This window comes from Narcine bancroftii, chromosome 3 (assembly GCF_036971445.1).
Source record: "Narcine bancroftii isolate sNarBan1 chromosome 3, sNarBan1.hap1, whole genome shotgun sequence".
NCBI lineage: Eukaryota > Metazoa > Chordata > Chondrichthyes > Torpediniformes > Narcinidae > Narcine > Narcine bancroftii.
Window position 1 is genome coordinate 190455224 of NC_091471.1, and position 24878 is coordinate 190480101.

Below are 24878 nucleotides of genomic sequence, written 5' to 3' on the forward strand. Positions count from 1 at the left end.
TGGCTGAAGAGGTAGAAAGTCAGGCCAACCAATTGCTATTTTAGATTTTTACAGAAAACTTTCATGGTCAGAGCACCACTGATCTGGAGTATGTCTTGGTATCATATCTACTTTCAATTTTCAATGAGTTTATAACCAAAACTTTTACAAATCATGGATTATTAGATAACATGTTAAATTTGTTAGAAAATAAATGTGATGCAACTAATAAACCACTGGCAATATATTATACAATAAAACAAAATTCTTTCATACCTGATGGAGGCAAGAGTTAGTTGGAAGTCATTGAGGACATTATAGGCTTCACCTAAATGCAACCTGAAAAGAAAAGATAATTAGTTACCGAATCAAACAATTCAGCAGACAGCTCTACTCTCATTAACATGGTAGAATTTTTACAGCAGTTTAACTTACATGTTGTCATTTAACAAAGCTTTTAAGGAACCATGTCTGTAGAAGTCCAGGACATAAGCATTCAGTGGCATTCTCCTGCCATGTTGATCATACTTTTTCAAGTTTAGCACAGGGATGTTACTTGCGCAGACTTCAATAGTACGTAAAGTGATCTGTAATAATATTGCAAGAGAATATGGTTGATCTTTATTAGACATTTGGAATCACATTAATTTGTAGGCATGAAACAAACAGCATACAAGAATCAATATTTTCTATCAATATCCAACTTGAAATAATGTCGCTACACATTACCCATGTTCAAGGCTCCCCAATATTTAATCTCCACTCAATCTCTAATTTCCTCCAGCTCTCCAAGTCTCTGAACCCATTCCCTTATTTGTCTTTCACTGTTGCCAGCTGGATTCACAATAATGTGAGCAAATTATTCAGCCCTTATCTGCTATTCATTGAGACATATCTGAACCCTAACACCCTCCACGTCATAACTCCACATCTGTTATTGGACTTGGGTTAGCAAAAAGTTAACCACAGATTTAAAATATTATTTGCAGGAGAAAGTTTTGTATTTCTATTTATGAATGAATTGTACTGCCAAAATCTTTTATTCTCCAGCTTAGAATTCATAGCAGTTCATTTTACCACCATCATTCTGATCACACCCAAAACCACACATTTTAATTCATTTGCTGACCAACAAAAATTTGATTTTAGCATTGAATTGGCTCAATGCCCAAGCACCAACACCACCATAATCCTTAAAAAAAAACTATACCAATAACCCCTCACATACATACAAGCATTTTACCTTCTCTCAATAGAACACTATAGCACAGTACAGGCCCTTGATATTGTGTTGATATTCCTACCAAAAAAAAACCCTTCTGACCTCAACTTTTAAATTAACCTTTTGTTCTAACCTCCACCGCTGACAAGGCATTCCAGGCACCCACAACTCTGGAAAAAGAACGTACCCTTGATGTCTTCCCTAAACTTTCATCCCTTCATTTGGTACAGATGACCTCTGGTGTTTGCTACTCCTGGCTTGGGAGAAAGATGCTGGCTGTCTACCTTATCTATGTCTCTCAGAAACTTGTCAATTTCTATTTCGTCAACTCTCATCCTTCAGAAATCTAGTATGATTGAGCATATGCCTATATTGTTGTAAATGTAAATAAGGTACAACTTACACTGTCCAGATCATTAATCTTGAACAGATCCAAATTGGTAATCCCAGATAAACATGCGAACGGCGACACAGCTGTTGTGGGATGATTTCCAGGCGCGGTCACCTGAGCTATGAATTTAGTGTCAGATCCCTGGGGAATCTGAACATCACCATAAGCTGGGGAGGCAAGACAACAATGCAAGACAGTGCCACTTTAGCAGATAAAATTCATGAAATAGTCAATTTTAAAAGTTGATGGTTTTGAGGTACTGATTTAAATAATGCTAGGAGAGTTAGTACATGTTTACAACACTTCCACAAACAGGACTGGAAAGCAACCAATGGACAAGTTTATGCAAATTAGAAGCCATGTCATGATCACTGACTGAAAGTGCATGAGAAAGATATTCAATTCTGCAAAGGAAATAAAGCTGCATAGTGGAAAAGCAGGACATCAAGGTGGCCCTTTCTAACAGCAGAAACGATCCTGCAAAGCACTGCAGGATAGATCCCAAATTTAAAAAAAAATACCTTAGCAACTACCAAATGTACATCTATCTCCATTTTACAAAACGAGTGATAGAGTAACAAGCTAATGCTTTTTAAAAAAAAATTGTCACCAAAATCAGTTTAACCTCCAATTAAGATTCATTCTGAACCAGACTCTCACTGATTCTGAAAGGACTCTTGCTTCTCTCTCTCCCTTTCTGTAAGGGGCATTGGGCAACACTAATGGCGAGTCTGCCTTGCAGAAGGCAATTTCATGCAATATTACATGAAATAAAATAATCTCAAATCTTGATGTTTAACAGCCATATTTCAGTGAAAAAGCTAAACACAAAATCATCCTCTGATCTCTCATTTGGTGTTTAGATACATTTTCTTTGACTATAGGTAGCTACAGTCGAGAGCTATTTGGCAACTAAATTTTCCACTAATTTTACAACTGTCCCAAGGACATAACATTGGCATTTATTAGTGTCTAGCATCTAATGTGCAAAATAAGTCAACCACATGCAAACCAGAGTAAAGGGGGTTCAAATTCCAGCAAATGTATGATTATGGTTAATATTTATAAAACCATTCTACATCATCATGTTTAAGATATTTGAATTCTTTTCCTCTGGAATACAAGTACTGTACATGACACTTCTTCAGGATACAATTAAAGGTCTAGAATTATAAATTTAAATTTAGACATCATGGTAACAGGCCCTTTCGGCTAACGAGCCTGTGCCACCCAATTAACCTACAAACCCTGGTACATTTTGAACGGTGAGAGGAAACCAGAGCCTGGTGGAAAAATTCACGCAGACACAGGGAGAAGGTAGACTCCTTACAAACAGCGTGGGATTTGAACCCTGGTGCCGATCACTGGTGCTGTCACAACAAGGCACTAGCTGCTATGCTAACCTTGCCGTCTTCACGGTACAGTAATTATACCAAATTAAATTATAGTCTTAAATACCAAAAGATTAATTGTTCAAAATGCATAGTTACATATTCTTGATAGAGGAAGATGAAATTCTTCCACCATATCAGCTTGCTTTGATGCAGAAAGAAAGAAGCATCCAAAGATATCCTGGATATTTCTGTTGTATTTCTCGACTGCTTCTGCAAATTCTTCTGGAAGATCATCCAGGAATACCTGGAACAAAAAACTGAATTTATTTCAGATACAATCCAAATCAGTGGTTTTCAAACAGCCCCCCTAAACTCATCTTTAGCAATCCCTATGCCATAGGTTGTTCTGAAATTAGTAAGGGATTGCTTAAGTTGGTATGTGAGTGGGGAAAAAAAGTTTGAAAAAAATCACTGTTTTAATCATACCTAATTGACTCATTATGTGCACAGGTTCATAACTCCAATTTTTCTCAAGCAAAATATTTCAGTAACAATTGGTCTAGAGCAGTGTTTCTCAATCTTTCCACTCACATACCACCTTAAGCAATCCCTTACTAATCACAGAGCACTTATAGCATAGGGATTGCTTAAGGTGGAATGCAAGTTTGGGGGCAATTTGAAAACCACTGAAAATGTTATATTTGCAGGTGGTAACGAAGTTTCATCTTGAGACTTCTGTACTTCAACTTAAATATCGAGTGCCATTTTGATACCAATTTTAGTAAATAGAAAATTGGAACAAAGACAGCACTTTCCTGAAAGCCAAATGACAAACACAATACTGGTATCTATTGGAGACAAGTTTACTTCAGCATTGTTTATTAGGAAATATATTGCAAGTATTTTTTTTAAAATCCCTTTAACCTTTTAAATTTTACATTTATATTTAGATATACAGCCCTCGAGCCCATGCCCCTCAATTTCACTCAATTGTCTTACTCCTCCAATAAGTTTTGAATGAATGGGGTGGGGGGGGGGGGGTGGCAAACTGGAGTACCCAGAGGAAACCCACGCACACACAGGGAGAATCCACAAACTCCTTACAGACAGCACTGGTTTCAAACCCCAGTTGCTGGTGCTGTAACAGTATTGTGCTAACTGCTACACTAACCTAGGGTTCCAACAACAGATTACTGGTTCCCTTGTGCAGCATCAACGCAGTGGCTTCCCGTGTGCTAATGGTTTTAAACCGGAAAGAGATTTTTTTTTTTCCACTGTTATTCTTGGCTTTTACACAATACTCAAATACAAAATGAAAATTTATGCTGAGAGAGAATTTTAAATATTCAGAAACAGTTACACAAATCAAACCAATATATTAAGATTGTTATGTTTTCTCAGCAGTCTCTTGCTCTGTCATGAACTACAACATTGATAGCGGTTTGTGCATCAGATTAAATGCACAAGAAACTTTTTTTAAAACCACCAAACACCTGTCCTGAATTGTAAAGCTGGCTAATGCTGACATTAGAACACCAAGTTTTGGGTAAGCCAAACTTTGTGAAATATACAGTTAAAAAAAGACTCCCCAGTCCTTCTTCAAATCTTGTACGAGCCAAAGATTTTCCTCTTTCCAAATAGTTGTACATTATCATATTGACCACATTAGACTTCTCTGGTTTATGACAGAAAAGTTTAATGATGGCTAGATTCAAAGTCTAGAGAAAGAAGTTATAAGTGCAATATATAAAGTAACAAATATTTATTTAAAAATAAAAGTAAACTTTTTGCTCAAGATAAGATTACTCGAGTCATGTTTACTACAGCAATAATAGAACAACAGGAAATGCTCTCAAAGAATCACATAGGGTGGACAGATGTGGGCTCAATTTTAACATTTAAGAAGAATTTGGACAGGTACATGAAGGGAGAGGTATGGAGGGCTATGGACTGGGTGCAGGTCAGTGAGAAAAAAATGGTTCCACACAGACTAAAAGGGCCAAAGGGGTCTGTTTCTGTGCTCTGGTGTTCCATGGTTCTAGATCACTTTCGAAGTCAGGGCAGTCAGAAACGTTGGATTCGACAGAGTCTGGAATACCACACAAAGATAATTGCTTCATGCATAGATAACACTGCATTAAAATTTAATTGTGATTAAGTAGTGAAAATATTAATTCCCCCTCAAGTCCCAAAATGTTTCACCTTTGATTGATGGAATGTGGCCCAGCCCTTTTCAGTTGAACACGAAGGAAGATATTTCCTTCCAAAGATGTTTGCTAATATCAGAAGTAAATACTCCATCACTTCATCAGAAAAGCGTGTAGCACCTGTTAAAATATGCCAGAATCAATGACAAATTAGTGCAAATTATTATTTTCACTCTCATTGCAATGCAGTACTAACCCCACCAAATTAACCACAAATTTTGGTAATAGTTTTATGAAATCATTGAACAAGTTGACACTATTCCCTTCAGATGACATGCATCAATCATTTTCAGGTACGCTTGAACTATTTACATTAATGACCCTGGTAGATGGTGGAGGGCATTTTCATCGTTTTTAAATGGGAAGCTATTCTGCAGAGTGACAACTCAAAAGTGCCAAGTTTGATCTTGCACTCCCTTAACAAGTGAAAAGTTGATCTTACAATCACATATCCTAGATGGTGTTGGTACTGAGATCCTATTATCCAGTGCAGGCATGCTCTTATGCTTTGGTTTGCAAGTTCTCCATCCAGTTGCCTTTGTGCTGTGACACAGAGCTCCCAATCCAAAGTTGTTACACTTTTTTGGACTACATTTATCCAATGTGCAAATCTAGCTTATGGGTTAGTAAAAGTAGAAAGCTTGAACCGAAAAGTTTTCTATCTATGATGCACAACTGAGAGCTTATCTGGCTCACATCTGTACTAATATCATCTGGCAAATTGCCTTGTGAATAACCCTCCCATAAGCTTAATATCCCTGAAAATATCACAGAAGCCCAAGAACACCAGAGAGAACATTCTGGCTACTGTAGGAGAAGATACAGTTGGACTGAACACATTCCTTTTCCCTTCCACAGTTTGATGGTACTCAAAAGATCTATGGGAAGTAGAATCAGAGACCACAGCTGTTCTCATGCAATCTTTTGGTTCCCAAGTCCAGATCAAGTTCCTCTTCCACCCATGGTATACTGTGTACTGTCCTAGTAGGGAATGATATGGCAAAGGGCAAGTCCCTGATGACTGCAGCGTTCATGTTTTTATCCACGTCTAAAAAATACCAATATCTAATTATTAATGATTAGAATAAAACTAATTTTCACGAGTGGCTCTAGGAAGTCTTGGATTGTCACTCTAATTCAGCCTATGAAATAATTTACTCATTGATTTGTAGTAAAAGAAAACATTCCAATATTCTTTCTGTTAAAATTACCTTTTAAACATTAGTTTCTAGTCCGATATACAAAAAACGTTTGAGAGTGGCAGAAATCTATCAGACCACAATATCGAGGTTACATTCTTGAAATGAGATGATCATTGTATATCGTTCAATTAACAATTGTTAATTTTAACTGTTAATTGTAGCACTGTTAAAAGACAGGTTGAGAGGGCCAGGTAGCATCTGGGGAGTGAGAAATTTTTCTGTCCCATGTCATGAAGGATGCTCAGCGGAAGTCGAATCATATTTGAACATAGAATTAAATTAGCTTTATTTTGGGGCACAATCATTGAACTATATACACTTATGATCACTTATACACCACTTCGCTCTCTGGTGCTTATAAAGGTAACAGAATAAATAATGATCTATATCTTATCCATTTTGTCAGTTGAATAATGTTTCAATTCAAATCAATACACCGTAGAACAATTCTACAATTTTCCACTATTTGATACTTCCAGCATTTATTGCTTTACTGTCTTCTTCACAACTATAAACCAAGCTCTTTGCGCAGAAAGCAGAATCACACAAAAATGAAAAATTTGAACACCAGCATGCTTAGGGTATAGCTCTGTCACAACCCAAGCTATCTTGAATTAGCATTCCAACACTCGAAAAAAAACTCGAAAGCTTTAATTCTGATTGCCTTTTAAAAAAAAAGTGCAGTTGGCATTACATTGCATGCATTCACATTTTAATCCACATTCCCTAATATACTCCCCCAGTTCAATATTTTTAAATTAGAGATCATAACAGATCACAGTGGGCGATTGTTTAACATCAGTTACAGATTTTGGGTAGAAGAGCAACATTAAATATTAGCTTTAGCCCAAATGTTCAGTTCAGCCAACCATCTAATTTGCATTCTTTGATATGGCTCACTACTAGCATTGGGTCTCCAATTTGAAGCACCAGCCTTTCAACAAGTGTGATTAAGACTAGCATGGCCAAAGGGAAGGTTAACCAAGGCTTATTGGTCATAAGCACATAAACAGGAGGTGAGCCCTTGCTCCATCATGTGGCATTCATTAAGATCATGGCTGTTCCAACTTTGGCTTCAATTCCCTTTTTTTTTCCCTTATTCTTCTAAACTTCTAACTGTTCTTTTGCCCAAAAATCCTCAATAGCGCAGAAGTAGCTGAACTATCAAGGAAGCATTCATCAGAGGATTTTGAACTCCAACACTGCAGATGAGGAATTTAAATTCAAGTAATCAACATTTAAAAATGTCAGTGATAAAAAATACTGGATCATCATTAAAAATTAATCGAGCTAACAACAATCTTTAAGAAAGAAAATCTACTATTCTTATCTAGTGGACTCCAGGCCCACGATGGTAGTTGACTAATAATTGCTTCCTTGGTTAGAGGAAATTAGGAATGAAGGCATTGCTAACATCCATTTCCTGTGAATACAAATAATTCCTCTCTCCAACTCTTTGCAATTGACAATGTCACAGATTCACAATCCTCAGACGAAATTTCTCGTCAGCTGCCTGAGTGACGCATGGTTATTCAGTAACTGTGCCCCATATGAAGTGGATAACCTTCATATTATAATTCATCTGTCAATTTTTGAACATTCACAACCTATCCATATCCTTTTTCAGTTTCTGGGTCCTCATCATAATTTGCTCTCTCTTTGGTCATCATATAAATTTTAATAACATGGGTTCCATAGTCCGTCAAATTGAAAATAACTAATTTTTCCAGAATGTTTTTTTTTTATTAGTTAGCCAATCAATCCTATAAATGTACCCTAATGATATGATTTCTTGTGCAGTAAATTCACGTGGCACCACACTAAGTACCCTTCAGAAAGTAAAGTTTGATTGCAAACCCTTGTATCCAGACTCATCACTCTCAATTCTGACACTTTCTCAACACAATAATGACCAGTGCGGGGACCGACAGCAGGTCGCCAGGAAAGTCTCCTGATAGCCCTCCACCAGCCAGTTTTTGGGGAGAAAAGTGAGTCTAACATGCCATCCAGTATGTTATATGAGATACTGGATACTGACACTGTTGTGTTTATACACCCCACCTCCTTTGCTCCCAGAATGCTGTCTTGCTGTGTAAAAACACACTGACCCGGCATTATGTCACTTTATTTAGTTCAATGTAAATGACTAAAGCCAGCTTCTTGCTGGGTCTTCCTTGCAGCAATATCGCAGAATTTCAGTCTAAAAAAAACATAACCGTATTACCGTCCTTTTGAGTGGGCTAGTGATGTATCATTTTGGTTATGTGACAATCTTACCTCTTCGTGCTGATGTGTCTGGCTGAGAACAAATTTTGTGAAACAGACCTTTGACAAGGAAGCTAACAAAGATAAAATTGGCTGGCTCGTGCTGATGCAAGTGGGTCACCAGACCTGCAAATCCTTGTGGCATTCCATTTAAATCCAAAAAGCCCTGGAATAACCAAAATGCTACTGTTACTTTCAATGGAATTTTGAATTAACAAGTCAGAGTCAAATCTTGCCATGGATGCCCACAAGTTTACATTCAATTAGAGAGCTTCAAATTAGAAAATCATCCAGTTTAGCCAACAAAGCCAAAAGAGGAAATATACTACTTTTCGGTTGACTGGCCTAGAAAATATGAAACTGAAGTTTCTAAGCACGGGAGGGAGGGAGCAGGCAGGCAAGCGACAGACCTACTGATGGCCGTGAAGGAGGGAGTAGGCGGGCAACGGTTTGGGGGGGGGGGGGGGGGGAGAGTGTATAATGTGTCATCGGTTGGGAGAGGGACTCCCCTTAAATTGCCAGGGAGGGTAAATTCCTAGGAATTTGGATGCGGTGTGAAAAGCTGGGAGGTCCTGAATTTCCTGGGAATTTCTCTGGGACAAAGTAGGGTTACCGCTGCCTGTGCTATGAAAAGACCTAATGAAATCTCTAGCCATTTTGATGACACTTTCACAATCGCAGGAGTTTCACAAGGCAGACACATTGGATACAATGTTACAGGTTTATACCAGGACAGACTATGATCACAATCCTGAAGTCTCATGGTATCAGGACAAAAATGGGTTAGGAAACTTATTCCCAGAGGCAACTCTCTTTAGATAACCATTCATTACTTCTCCATTCTTAGCAATATTCTGAAACACAGAAAAAGACAAAATATACTTTGTGTTGGGGACAAGAGTGCTCATCGTTGTATACTTATGAATTCTTTTTGGGTGTCGATATTAAGCAATTCAAAACAAAAGCCAAAGGTAGGAAACAGATCACCCATTTTTCTTCAAATTGTCACAGATCAAGCTGACCATGTCTAGTCTGATGTAATGAATAATTCAGCATAACTATTCCACTACCTTTCAAAATCTAATGCACACAAGTCCAGCACCGTCTGTGGGCTAAAACTAATTTAATGCAACAAAAAGGCTGCCCAGCATCACCAGGTGAACATAACAGCACTGACCTGTGTCAGTGCAAAATAAAGTTTAGCTGTCCTGCAACAGAAGGATCAGATCAAAGCTCAGCAGTTCTGCCACATCCAATTATTATTAACAAACTCCCAACAGGAGTGGCAGCTCCAACAACATCCACGTTCATAATGGTGAAGAGCCCAGCATGCAAATACCAAAAACAAAGGCTGAACCACATGCAAGTACATTACTACAGCAGAACAGATAATCCACCTCAGCTTCTTCCCATGAGCACCATCAACACTGAAGCATTTAATTAATTCTGTGTTATCGCTAAATAGTTGACATCAATGGATACAGCAAAGGTTTGGGGGGGTGGGGGGCAGTGATCATTCACATCTCAGAACCAATTTAGCCATTTATTTCTATTACAGTTATAACAGAAGCACTTGCACAACAGTTAGGAAAAAGCAAATCATAGTCTCGCTAATTACTATAAATCAGTATACTCTAGATCAGGGGTGTCAAACTCAAATTCACAGAGGGCCAAAATTAAAAACTTGGACTAAGTCGTGGGACAAACTAAATATTTTTTGAAAATTTTCAACAACATCTGCATGTTTTCTCTTCTTTCAACATATGTAATGTTAAACTTTTTCTTATTAAAATAAATGTTTAATAATAGTTTTGGTTAAACTCTTTCCAGAAGAAGCATTAACAAATGAGAAATAAAATATTCAATAAATAATATTTCTCTATAGCCTTTAAGCTCCTTTTAAATGTATTTTTTTTCACAAGCCAACAAGTCAAAAAAATAACAACTTGCTTCAATGAAAATCCAATCTTTCAACTATGAACAGTCCAAAGTTAACCAAAGAAAATATGAATCCAAGCTTAGCTTGCTACACTGTGATTTACTCTGATGCACCTGGGTCTAAACCAGATACTTGGCATCTCTTCTTAGATGCAAGTTCATCAAACTCTGGGGTAAGAGTTTGACTCCCACCTGTCTTGAAAGGTCCTGTTTTCTGTCTTTGGTTTGGCCATTTTCCGTAAGGGGTTTATTACATGCGAGTTGGGCGACAGGTCACAGATACTAATGAAAGTAAAGAGAGGAGGTGGGGGCGATTAGCGGGCTGACGGGCCGGCGCCAACGCATTTGCAAAGCATTCTGGGATTTGTAGTATGAGCTGTGCATGCGCTATACTGGCGCGGCGGCCAGCGGACCAGCTCTAATACATATTTGATATGATCTTGCGGGCTAAATATAATTATATCACGGGCCAAATTTGGCCCGTGGGCCTGAGTTTGACATGTGTGCTCTAGATCAACAGTAAGGCAATGAAGGTGTCATGAGTGATTGCTACCAAGTACCCTTTACAAATAATTGGCTGACTTATTCTTCATTTTAGATTTGCAAGCATCATTTGCCTATAAATCTCAATTAGGTCTTCGGTCCAAATGCGGACCTATGAACAGAGCGTGAGAGATGAAGCAAGAATGACAGTCCTCAATGTCAAAGCAGCATTTCTCATTAGCATTGAGTGTGACATCCAGAGACCTGGATAACATTAGTCAATGGATTAGTCAATGGATACTTTAGAGATGCTTCTAGTTACTGATGATCAATCATTCCATTGCAGAGTTCATCAGGACAGTCACATTATCCTGCTTTACGAATGACCTTCAAGAGAACTTGGAACATTTATCAATGATTGCGCAAAGTTCAATTCCATTCATAACTCTTCAGTCGTAGGAAGAAGTAGGATTTTGCTATGTTCAAACATGGGTTGAGTAGCATAATGGAGGCAGACTGTTTCCAACAAGAACATGTTTAAATACCTTCCTTGTCAGTCAACAGGTTACTACCTAAATCTAACCTTGGGAATGATTAAAACCTCAACTGTGACTACAAGAGCATCTTAAAAGGTTGAGTACTTTGCAATGATCAACTCAACTTGCCTGGCTGAGAGCAGCTCCAACAAAACAGCCCACTTAACTGGCACAGTATACATTCATCACTACTTGCTTACTTTACTTACAAATCAACTTCAGTAATGCAGCTACTGCATCCCAAACTCAAAGAAGGAAAAGCCATGGGAACACTACCTCTTGGTGGGTTCGGCGCCAAACTTGACATGGAAATATAGAGTTATCCTTTATCATGAGCAACTCTAAATTCTGGCACTCAACTCAGCACCTCCAAGATCTTGGCCAACTACCACCCCTGAAAGGCATTTAGAAATGTGTAATATAGCCTACTTTTACCAATTATATCCACCCACTGTGCAATTCTGTTCGTGTTGACTGGGTGAATCCCAGCTATGGGTCGAGGGGTGCCCTTGCCAAGAGCTGAGGATTCTAATTGTTCATGTTAATAGTTCAGTGATTCCTGCTGAAAACATGGACATCAAGAAAGAGTGATTACAATAATCTTTGTTCTCAAATTATATAAAACTGGATGTGGATGTTGTCGGCAATACTGCAATGGTAACAAATGTTGCAACAGGGAGATGAGTCAATGTAGCAACTTTTGCTTTGAAACCAGTATTATGAATTGTTTCTAAAAAAGACTCATTTGTCAATAGCACGCATAATACAGTAGCAGACCAACTTCAATACCTGGTAGCACCAAATGTATACCTTCATGCTCTTCCATATCAAATTGGCTCCACTATTTCAGAAATTTAATTCCGAGTTTTGCCGTCATTTAAATGCCGCACTTATTTTTAGGGCTTCAGTCTCTAGTTGCAGACGCTTACAGTTCTGGCAAGTGTGAAAGTTAATCAACTTTGATTATACTTTTAAAAACAGGTAACTTTAAATCCTACCTCTTTGAGAAGAAACTGTAAAGAGAACAGGAAGTATAATTTCAATGCCAACTGTTTCTTCTGATCATCGTGGCAAAACAAAGGATGATGCAGCAGGGACAAAGTCTAAGGGAAAATGTAGGTTTTTCAGTGATTGTACATAACATCAAAGTATGAAACAATATTAGCTGAGTTCTGCACAACTCAGACACAAGCCCATGCAACCATTAGAATCTTTATTGCTTCAATTAAGTACATTAAACCAGAAGAGTGAGTGAAAAAAACGGATGTTCTTGGGCAACTCCACAAATGATGCAACCAAATGCTTTCATCCATTTAGTTAAAAAAATACTTCAATGGAGACACATATTCCAGCAGTGCCAACCTTTGCTCTCTAATCACCCTCGACACCGTGTCGGACTCATCTTCACAACCCGACCCATTTGATTGTCTTGCCCCTTGAGGGCATCTGTTAATCCTCTGCCTCTGTCTATGTTTCTCTTTTACCTGGCTCACCAATCCCACATGGGGCCTGGTCCTATCTCTCTCACCTTGTCTTGTCTTCTTGACAACTTTGAAGAAGTCACGATAAAGAGTTTCTGCTTAAAATAGCAAACATTCTTTTTATGATGCTGCAAGACCTGGTGAATACCTCTAGCTAGCAGATTGTTTTGCTTCAATGCTCATTTCTGGAGATACCAAGAGAGTGGCAAAATGCCATTTTTTCCCCCCATAATTTAGTCTTTTTAAAATTACCCTTTTAATAATTCTAATGAACAAAATGACACATATAACTTCAATTTATAAAACTATAAAGAAAATTAGCACCAAATATCCAACTTTACTTTTGCCAAAAAAATGATTACAGGACACAAACAAAATAATGAGCATCTCCCCTTATGTGAAAATATGTGGATTAAAATGTATACTTACAATAAATTATGACTTTAGCAAGTCAAGAATTTTATTTTAAGCATGAAACTATATGCATGTTAAAATATTATCATTCGATTGATAAGCATCTGGGTCCAATCAAGATCAATGACCCTGAATCTTTTTTCTAATTACTTTAATCAAACTCAGCAATTTTACAATTGGATTTTAGCAATAAGATTTGTTTACAAAATGATAATGCTGAAAGTTTACAAATATTTCTGTGACAAAGCTTGCCAGATAATTAATACCTTGGCTTCTGCATCCATTCGGTCATCAGATTTAGCAGCAAGCACCATAAGGCGAAGCACAAGGGAGACAGATAAAGGAAACTGGCCCTTAAGAAGAGGAACACCTGCTTTCAGAAGTCTTTGGACTTTGGGCAATGGGACACAATAAAAGATCACATTGCCAATCACGTCAAAACCTCTCCTTCCAGCTCGGCCAGACATCTGGAAAAAGAACACCAAAAAGTTCAGCTTTTCTAAATTTGGATTTGAGAACTACCCCATTATATTGAGCACCAGAATTAAGAATTTATTAGATAATAAAAATACAAAAGTGTTTTTATTTCCAAATGGATTATTTAAAATACTATACTAAAAGTGGAATTCAATATAAAGATTGGAATGTGATACCTGTCTATACTGCAAGGCATCCAGTAAAACAGAGTCATCAAGAAAGACCACAGTTTTGCATGGCATATTGATTCCCAAGGCAAGAGTTCCAGTCGCAGTCACAACCTAAAAATGAATTAATCCACAAACTGAATCTACATACACTGCTAGAATTCCCCCTTCCCCACTCTCCCCCAGCCCCATCCAAACAAGTGGAATGATTATGGAATTGTTACATCTTAATACCATCTTAATACCATTTTTAGATCAGTTTTTCATGCCAAATCTGAAAGCATACAACAACAACAACAAAAACACCTCAATTTATCCATTACAAAGATTTTTCAATAATACACACTTCCCATTTTAACCTCCAAATCAACTAGTCAACATAAAAGTACAATTATACAAATCGAATTTCATTGTCAAGCATTCACAACCTTTTGTTTGGTTTATGGCCTCTTTGGGACTCTGCTCAAAATTTATGGGTCCCTGCTCTGAGAAACAATTAATTTCTGATTTGTTCAGTACTTCTCTATTGACTATAGAAAAAAAAACAAGGCTTTTACTTAAATGTGCTGATGACCCTGACCGGTGGGGGGGGGTGGCGGGAAATGGGGTGTTAAAGCCCTCATTGAGAATGGCTGTTCTTGGCAGACAAAACCCAAGGGCCTACCCTTGGGCTGTACAGTTTCATCCACCAAGGTCCAAGATGCTGGCTCCAGCAAAGCATCTCAGTGCCAATGGTCAACAGCACACAGACAAACAGCCAGCAAGACTATCCCCTTGCCTTCAGCAGCTAAAGATGGTACTGCAGATGAACATGTGTGCACTGAAAAACTCTATGGAAACATTTAAAAACATGAATATTCTCCCTACCCTCTACTACTCTAAAACCATGCACTTTAGTCTTAAATCTATTCAACAATTTGTTTGTTGATGGTGCCCAGTTGGAAGATTTGCCCTATCACTTACATTTGGCAAGTAACAAGCTTTATATTAACACATAAACTGTTCAATCGCAAAGCAGCATCAGAAAGTGAAATTATTGTATGTCACTACATTAAATTTAAAAGAACAGCAAAGGGCATTAAAAGATCCAGTGAGCTGTGGCTGAGTCAATCACAATCCACATTAAAATACAGACCCTGGCAAATCCAAGTCGGAAGAGCATCTCCACAGCTTGTCTTCCTTTACTGTTCAGTGAAGGGTGATGAAATCCAATGCCTCTTTCCAAATAAAATCGTAATTGATTGGCTGTTTTTGCTTGTTGCAGTCGCTGGAAGATTATATCTAGAATCTACAAAATTCAAAAATATTGGCTCAGGCATTATGTTGGAGAAAAATGTAACATCATGCAACAATGTTTTTTTTAAAGTTAATACAGTTAGGTAATTAAATACCAGGCCACCAAGCTTTATATTTAGTAATGTAAACATTCCTAATAACCACCTTACAAAAGTAAATTAAAAATACTGCACAAAAAGTCAAAGTAAGGCCATCTCTTTGGTTCATTGATCATTCAGGAATCCGATGACGGCAGGGAGGAAGCTGTCCGTGCCGCTGAGTGCTCACCTTTTGGATCTTGTACCGTTTCCCCCCCCGGTAGCTGAGTGAAAAGGGTATGGCCTGGGTGATGGGGGTCCTCAAGGACAGAGGCTGTTTTCTTAAGGCACCATATCTTGTAGGGGTCCTCAACAGAATAAAGTCTGGTGCCCGTGATGTCGTAGGCAGAGTTAACAACCTTCCGGAATTTCTTTTTCTCCCGTCTAGAATGTTGGCACTTCTGTACAGACTGTGATGCAACCACACAGAATGCTCTCCAGTGTGCACCAGTATAAATTTGAGAGTCTTTGGTGACATACCAAATCCCTTCAAACACCTCTGGTGAGCCTTTTTTTATGATTGCATCAATGCAGAGAGATGTTGACACCCAGGAACTTAAAGTTCTTGACCCTCTCCATTACTAAGCCCTTGATGAGGACTGAATAGTGTTCTCCTGATTTCCTCCTCAAGTCCACAATCATCTCCTTGCTTTTGCTAACATTGAGTTCAAGGTTGTACCACTTAAGGAGCAGATCCAGCTCCCTCCTGTACACTTTCTCATTGCCGTTTGTGATTCTGCCGACAACCATGGTGCCATCGGCATATTTATAGATAGCATTGGAATTGTGTCTGCCACACAGTCATGGGTGTATAGTGTGTAGAGCAGTAGGTGAAGCACGTTCTTGAGGTATGCTTGTGTTGATAGTCAGTGAGGAGAAGTCGTTTCCAATTTATACTGACTGTAGTCTTCCGATCCAGTTGCAGAGGGAGTTTGGAGCTTGTTGACCAGCAGTGAGGGAATAATGGTGTTGAAAGCTGAGCTGTAGTCAATGAAGAGCAGCCCTATGTATACATTGCTGTTTTTGAGGTGATCCAGAGCTGAGTGGTGAACCAGTGATATTGTGTCTGCTGTGAAGCGATTGTGACAACAGGAAAATTGCAGTGGGTTCAGTTCTTTTGCTTAGGAACTTGTTAATTCCGGCCATGACCAACCTCTCAAAACATTTCATCACAGTAGAAGTTAGTGCTCCTGGGCGATAGTCGTGGCAGCTCACTCTGCTCCTCTTGGACACTGAGTTGATTGATGCCCCTTTGAAGCAGATGGGAACCTTTGACTGCAGCAGAGGTTGAAAGTGTTTGTAAACACTCCAGCTAGATGGTTTGACACAGATTTCCTTTACCTTGCCAGGTACATTGTCAGGGCCTGACGCCCTGAGGGTGCTTGCCCCTCTTTAATGATGTTCTGACGTCGGCCTGAGAAACAGATATCACAGGGTCCTCAGCCTTTGCAGGGATTCTCATAGGCACTGCTGGGTTCTCCTTCTCAAAGGGGGAATAGATGGTGTTCAGCTCATCAGGCAGTGAAACATCACAGCTATCTATGGTGTTCTCCCTCGCTTTGTTGGCTGTAATGACCTGCACTCTCTGCCATAGCTGGTGTGTACGTCTCTGTCTCTAGCTTCCTCCGGAATTGCCACTTTATTTCAGAGGTAGCCTTCTGCAGGTCATACCTGAACTTCTTGTAGAGGTCCAATTCCCCAGCCCTAAATGCCCTTGATCTCACCCTCAGTTGGTTGCGAATCCTCTGATTCATCCAAGGCTTCTGGTTGGGGAACACCCAATATGTGTGCGTGGGTACACACTTTAGGCATGTTTCTTTTTCATTTAAAAAATCTTTTCCTTAAATGTTAATTTAAAAAATCTATTTTAAGCTTCCAATATCTATACTTTTTTTTCCTTCAGATAATTCTAAAGAATCAAAAATAAATCTGCACTTTAACTTATCAAATTGCTAACAGAACACAGATGCCATTAATACACATTTATGGCAATTGCATTACCTTGCATTGTTTTCCTTTATAATTTTCATCTAAAATTTGACCTTTGAGTCCATAACCTTGATCATTTATCCTGCTTTTTTTTTTAAACTATATTTTTCATCTCAAGGCAAACAATTTGCATCAAGCTAGAATCCATGTTTTTGCATTGTCATATTCCAGAGGTGTAATCAAATGCAACAACCATTTTTAAGATACCATCAGATGATAGAAATAGAAGTAAATGAACAAAGAAACACAAAATAACCACAGTAGGTTGTGAGCAGTTAGAGCACACCTAATATTTGCATTAAAAACGATGGAAAGCACACTCTACCTTGCGGTCTGCTGCACTTTCCACTGCATAGGTACAATCTGGTGGTATCTTCCTCAATTCTTGAAGTTTCTGGTGCAACATTTCTTGTTCAGTTTCTTTCATCACCATGTTGTCAGACACATTGGACTCCTTTGGATCACTGCAAATAGAACAAAATATTTATGGGAACACAATACAATAATTAAATAGAAAGCCAATGAAGTAAAATGCACTTTGTATTGCATGATCTCCAAGAGACAAATCCTGAAATAATTCACTAAAGAAATAAAAGTAAAAGGATTTTTTTTAAAATGACCATGTGGCAACTCACTTACCAGCAAGCGAACCCACCTCCCAAAATGGCAGATGTGCTGTGGAAAACACGGGAAATTGACCTGCATCCAACAAGGGTTTTTATCTGGGTTGATGACATCACTTTCAGTCCATGTGACAGAAGCGATGACATATAGAAGCTCAGCACGCAAACCTGGAGGTGTCAGTCTTGCACTGGACTCCACAGCATATACATCAACTTGACAACATGCACAGCGATTCCACAATAGGTACACCAATGTCTTCAGTAGCTTAGTATAGGATACTTCACTACAATTACATCACATTGGAAGACAATGGGATTAAGCATCAGGGTTTGTGCATTGTCATCAAAATCAGTTCTCATTTTGCACTGCCATTCTGAAATGGAAAATAGCTGTATCTAATCCAGTTAGTTGATACACACTTCAGGGCTGTGTGCTTAGCCCTCCGGTTCATGCTACTGACCCATGATTGCATTGCCAGATCCAGCTCCAACAGTATCATCAAGTTGCAGATGACACAACAGTCGTTGGCCTCATCAGCAACAACGATCTCGCACTACAGAGAAGAGGTGGAAAAATCTCATCATCTGGTGTAAGAGTAACAACCCAAGTCTCAATGTTGGCAAAAAAGGAGGTGATCGTGAACTTCAGGAGGACCAGGAATGACCATCCTCCACTAAACATCAACAACTCTGTAGTAGAGACAGGAGAGAGCATCAACTTCCTTGAATTTAACTTAACTATTGACCTATTGCGGACACTCAACATCTCCTCACTTGTCAGGAAGTGCAACTGCACTTCCTGAGAAGACTGAAGCAGTTAAGGCTACCAGCCAACATTACATAACCTTCTTTAGGAATTCTATGAAGACCATCTTGGCTGTCTGTGGTATGGTTGCTGCAGAGAAATGGATGAGGTGTCAATCCACAAGACCATAGGAGTGTCAGAGGGGATCACTGATCTACCAGGATCGTTATCTGAAGAGAGCATCCAAAATCATTGAGGACCCCTTCCACTCTGCACACAGCAGCTCTCAGCTGCTCTCATCGGGGAAAGGATACAGAAGTATCAGAACCAAACACCAGGCTTCTTCCCATGGGCAGTGAGAATGCTCAACAACCAAAGAAACTGTTGACACTAAACATCCAAGACTCTCATTTGCACAAAACTATTTATTTACCTTTATAGATCATAATGCTTGCCTACATATGTATTATTTGTCTGCATGTGTGTTATGTCTGCATGTTCTGCACCAAGGTCCAGAGAATGTTGCTTCGCTGGGTTGTACTTATACAATCAGATAACAATAAACATGACTAAAATGCTTTAAGGTTTATGTAGCATATATTTCAGTGTACAAGTCGACAGGCAGAAAAAATTACTCCCCCCACCCCCCTCGCCAGTCTCATTTTAAGGATTTTCTCATGCATCGGGCGTACAAGTCTACCCCCAAAAATCGCAATGACTGGGCATTGGCTGGAGGTGATTGTTATCATGGAGGCTCTATCAAAGCAATGAAAGTATGAAGCAACTCTTAAAGTAAAAGTGATAGAAACCAACAGCTGTGCTTCTAAAAGAAAATTTAATATGTATAAGAAGTTGTTAAGGGATTGATGGAATAGAGACTTGAATAAAAATACCAAAAAGGCTATGTTCTATGAGAAGAGGAATCACTCGTTAGCCAGAGTTGGAAAATCATGTTGCAGAATAGATATGCGAACAGAGGCAAGATTGCGATGTAAAAAGAACATTTGCACTGAAGCGGGCAAAGTCGCACTCAGACCTCAGAAAAGATTTTGAAGCTAGTCAGCTGGTGCAATGATTTCATGAACAGGAAAAATCTGGTATTAGGCTAAAAAACAAAAATTGCACAGAAACTACCAAAAGATCTTGATCATAAAGTTGGGTTTACACTAGTTTATTTATATGTAACCAGCAGAAATAAAAGTTTGCATTGGCAAATAATTGTAAACATGGACAAAATTGCCATGAATTTCGACATGATAAGTAAAAGAACAGTGGAATGTAAAGGTGTGAAAACTGTGTAAACCAGAAGTACAAGCCATGAAAGGATCAGGTTTACCGTGGGATTATCGTGTATGGCCAACAGGCCAACAGGTAATCTTCAAACAAAAAATTAAACTGAAAGTAAAATTCCCAGCAGGTATTTTTGTACATTTTCATGAAAAAGGATGGATGGATAAAAATGGTGTAAAACTATGGATAGACAATGCGTGGAACAGGCAGCTAGGTGGTTTACACAAGCAACCTCTTGATGTCTGCTTGAGCAATCCATTCAAAGACTGGGTGAGGAATGGAATACATGGATGACGAGTACAGAAAAGCCATTTACAAAAGGCAGGTCAATCGGCGCTGCATCATTGGATGTGCTCTGTGACTTCATGCTCAAAGCATAGGACAAAGTGAAAGTAGAGACTGATAAAATAGTTTAAAAAGTACAGTATCTCTTGTGCAATTGATGACACAGAGATTATTTATTATGGGTCACTAACAACGAAACTGAAGGCGCCTCATCAGATACAGATTGGGACCTGTATGATAACTGTTCAAACAGTGAGAACGATGCGCTTGCCTGCTCTTTGCCTCAGACAATGATAATGATTTTGAAGGGTTCTAAATGTGATTTTCTTCAACAAAAATTTTGTTCAATATGATTTTCAATGAAAATTTGTTATAGTCGGCGTTTTTTGGTTTTTCAAGAGTCAACCCACATGCTGAATCAGTTTTCAAGGCTCAACTTATACGCTGAACTGGAGACAGTGATTTATTTTGAGCTGAATTTAAGATCTCAAATTATATCTGGCGTAAAGGTTCCCTTATTGTCACATTTAGAATACAACATACATGAAATTCTAACTTTTGTCTACCTTAAGGCAGAGAGGCACCACTTTGTCCAACACCCCTCACAGAAACCTGGTGTTCCTAGGCAGTCTCCCCTCCAAGTACTGACCAGTCTTGAGCCTGCTTAGCTTATGAGATATGACAATCTCAGGCATATTCAGGCTATTAAGCTTCTATAAGATGACCCCCCATTTTTTAAAAGAGATTTTTGAGGGTTTCAACTCGGGATACACCAAAGTCCCGTGCCGGCCACCCCAGCCTTGTAGCCCTGCACCGGCCGCCCGTCGGCAGCAGGGAGGGGGGCTGTTGGCAGCGGGGAGGGGAGCTGTCAGGCGCGGGGAGGGGGATCACCGGCTGACTGACATCAGCCCGTCCCCTGCTAGGCACCTGAAAGCTGCTAACCGCTTTCAGGTGCCTAGGGGGAGCGCTCGGAAGCGGAGAATATACCTCCTCAAGGTGGGTTGAGAAAGTGCTCCTCGGGGACGGGTTTTCTGCTTTCAGGTGGCCTCCCGACAGCCCCATTTGGGTACCTTAGGCAGCTTTACATTCAGGTATTTTGGCCACCTGAAAGCAGCTACAGACTGCTGGCTCCGGACCTAATCTTCTGAGTTCATTCATCTGTTGCTTTCCAAAACAATAATCCATTACTCCACAGCATGTCCAATTAACATCTACTTGTGAAGTCCTTCTGGACTGTCTGGCTTGAGCATTTGGCATTTTAAATGAGATCTGTTTTGAAGTGTTTGTATGTGACCTACACTAAAAAACATGCCATAATTTATCTCCTATAAAACATATCTACATACAGTATAAAATACAACATAATCTGTCACACTGCAGATGACAGAAATACCAAAGAAATTTACATTTGTTCATTTTCATCCATGGATACTACCTAACCTGCTGAGATTCATCAGGAGTTTTTATTTTTATTCTAGATTCCAGCATCTGTACTCTGTGGCATCTCTAAATTACCCCTCAGCATATTCTAAACTAAACTGGCCCCTTTATTAGGCAGTGCACATCTCACATGTGAGAAACGAAGCCTTAAAGTATGAAGTAGTGCAAAGAACAACACAAAGAAGATACTCACGTGGGTTGTTTTTTTCCAGCACGCTTTGATAATTTTCGAAGTTTGTTTTCAACTTCAATTCTTTTTTTTGCATCATCTGGTCCTCTTTTTACTTGTTCCTTATTAGTGATGTGTGCAAATATTTCTTTAGCTAGTCTTTCTACTAATGAAACACTAAATCTGGAATAAAAAGATAAAATATGCATCTTATTTTCATCACTTTAAACATGAAAATAATGCAGTAATTAGTCCCATGAAGGTTGTGTGCACTCAGTTTTTATTACATGGTCCAGAACCACAAGTTCCATCTCATCCAGCATATCAAGGGCAACAAATAGAAAGACAGTATTTCAGTCTTCATTTCAAAATGATAAGAGCATGGGAGCTCAGGTATCTTGGTCCAGATGTACAAAGTCTTGGTGAGATATCTTATGAAGTACAGTTGAGTTCAGCTTTGATTTCCTTTTCAACTATGTCACAAAACATCCTTCCTTTAAGTACAGCAAACTACATTGATTCCTGGGATGGTGGGACTGATTGGGTTAGTGAATCTAATAAGTCTAGTTATAACATAGATGAGATATGATCATTTTTAAAAAAAACTAAAATTCTAACACATGAATGATAATCCATTTCAGAATGAGGGAAACAGCTTCAATAAATCACAGAACAGAAATATCCTAACCGAATGGGTATAAATCTGGAATCTTTGGCTTGGTTTCGCGGACGAAGATTTATGGAGGGGGTAAAAGTCCACGTCAGCTGCAGGCTCATTTGTGGCTGACAAGTCCGATGCAGGAATTCTTTACAATAAAAGGCAGGGAGCCAAGTCATTGAATATATTCAAGAGAGAGGCAGTCTTAAATGAGGAGCATTCAGAAGAGGGTAGTGAAGTGAATGATCAACTGTGAAGGGTCCCTTGCTCTGATTTTTCATGTTTATTTGACACTTCTATACTGCAATGTTTAAAAGTCAGTTCTCCTTTTGAAGCCAGGCACGGACACCTGTCATGCCCATTTCAGACATAAAAGTGAGCTTAACTATTTTAAACTAAGGTATTCCTTAGGATTCCCAGTGTGATGAACAATAAAAGTTCTTCACAAAATGTAAACTCAATTCAGCCATTCATTGCTTGTCCATACTCTAACAATAACCCAGCTACTTCTCACTCCAATATAACAAATTTAATCACTTCCCTCTTGAATAAAATTTCTACATTTTCTGCTGTGTAAACTGGAAAAAATGCCCAAAGCTCCCTTGTATCGCTTTAAGACCGGTGCTTAATTTACTGATTGACTAACGTCTCCATCTCTCACATGATGCAAGCCATCTGTATTACATTGCAGGTCTACAATTGAGAAATCTTATGTCGTTTTACATCATAAGACTATCACTTTTCCTCTGAATTAATACTACAGTTCATTCTTTATATATCTGCAGTCACAGTACAAACCTTCAACCATTACATCTTGCTTAATGGATCAGAGCCTTAAATACACCCAGTATGACAAAGTTGACCAAGTTTTGATGCAAATTTATATAGCATTCACAAATAGGGCCATATGAAAACAAATTGAGCATCATTTGTGCTATTAAGGTCAAGTAGTATATTGCAAATTTGATGCTGTACACAATGGACAAGTATTTGCACAAATCTTCTTTATACATTGGCCCCATGACTGATGCTCTAATGAGCATGCAAAACTCAACTGTAATCAAAGGAAAGATGAGAGCTTGGATGTGAAAAATCCAAATAAATATGGTGGCTTTCATTTATGTGTACACAAAATACAAGTTTCAAGAATTTTATTAACAATCAACTCACCTGTAGAAAAAGGTTATCAACAACAGAAGTATTTGGCCATTTCCACCCAATAAAATCTGTTTGGCCAGAATTAATTAAATGAAAAAATTCAACATTTAAGCCCAATGACTGAACCCAAAGCCACTTTATATTGGTTCAAAACTCCCTGAAGCGATTATTGCCTTTAAAAATTGCCAATCTCCCCGAAGGAATAAATTCCCACCTAGATATCATTTTAGTTTATTACACTTGAGAAGACACTCAAGATCCCATCAACTTAACTGTAATAACCTGCCAAGCACTGGCCAAAAGTTTACCCAACTCCATTTCTAACTTCAATTAAATTCAGATAACTGATCCATTAAACCAAGCCTACAGCCAGCATTCAACTGAAGACTTGTATTTAGATTTGCTATAATAATAATTAAAAGAGCTATATGTATTTAGTGGAAATTCTTGATATTTATAATAAACAGGATAGATAACATTTTTATTTCAATACAAATATTAAATTGAAGAGAAACTTACGAGAAAAACAAAGCTGGTAGCTGATTTTCTTTCTGTAGAGCTTCTACGAGCAGAGGAAACTGCCTAACCATGTTTGTTGAAGCATTCACAACATTTCTTGGTCTCAGTTTGTCCAATACTTCCATAGCCTTAAAATATAGGATTATGCAAGATATTTCAATAAACATAAAAAAAAACATCAAAAAGAACTTACAACATTACAGCACAGTACAGGCCGTTCAGCCTATGATGTGCAGACCTATATAAAAGTACCCCCAAAAAAACAAAACCCTCCTTTACCTTGTAACCCTCTATTTTTCTTTCATCCATGTGCCAGTCGAAAAGTCTCTTGAATGTCTCTGTTGTTCCAGCCTCAAACACCATCTCTGGCAATACATTCCAGACACCCTCAATTCTTTAAAAAAAACTTGCCTCTGATGCCTCTCCTAAACTTTCCTCCCTTCACTTTGTAGATATGCCCCCTGGTGTTGCTTCTCATTATCTTGTAAATTTATAACAAGTCACCTCCTTCTTTGCTCCAAAAAGTCCAGCTC

General features: G+C 38.6%; 1 protein-coding gene across 1 annotated transcript in view; it reads right to left on the bottom strand.

Moving 5' to 3' along the window:
* The window catches only part of LOC138757959 (probable ATP-dependent RNA helicase DDX60), a 72066-nt gene that overhangs the window by 632 nt on the left and 46556 nt on the right, over window positions 1-24878 (bottom strand). The window contains exons 24-36 of the mRNA XM_069926149.1: window positions 24346-24473; window positions 22035-22193; window positions 17784-17922; window positions 15232-15384; window positions 14106-14210; window positions 13719-13919; window positions 12556-12660; window positions 8613-8766; window positions 5129-5253; window positions 3083-3230; window positions 1605-1759; window positions 415-566; window positions 256-318 (exon numbers count right to left, since the gene is read on the bottom strand). Of these exons, the coding sequence (XP_069782250.1) occupies window positions 256-318; window positions 415-566; window positions 1605-1759; window positions 3083-3230; window positions 5129-5253; window positions 8613-8766; window positions 12556-12660; window positions 13719-13919; window positions 14106-14210; window positions 15232-15384; window positions 17784-17922; window positions 22035-22193; window positions 24346-24473 (1787 nt within the window). The remainder of the gene's footprint in view (window positions 1-255; window positions 319-414; window positions 567-1604; window positions 1760-3082; window positions 3231-5128; window positions 5254-8612; window positions 8767-12555; window positions 12661-13718; window positions 13920-14105; window positions 14211-15231; window positions 15385-17783; window positions 17923-22034; window positions 22194-24345; window positions 24474-24878) is intronic.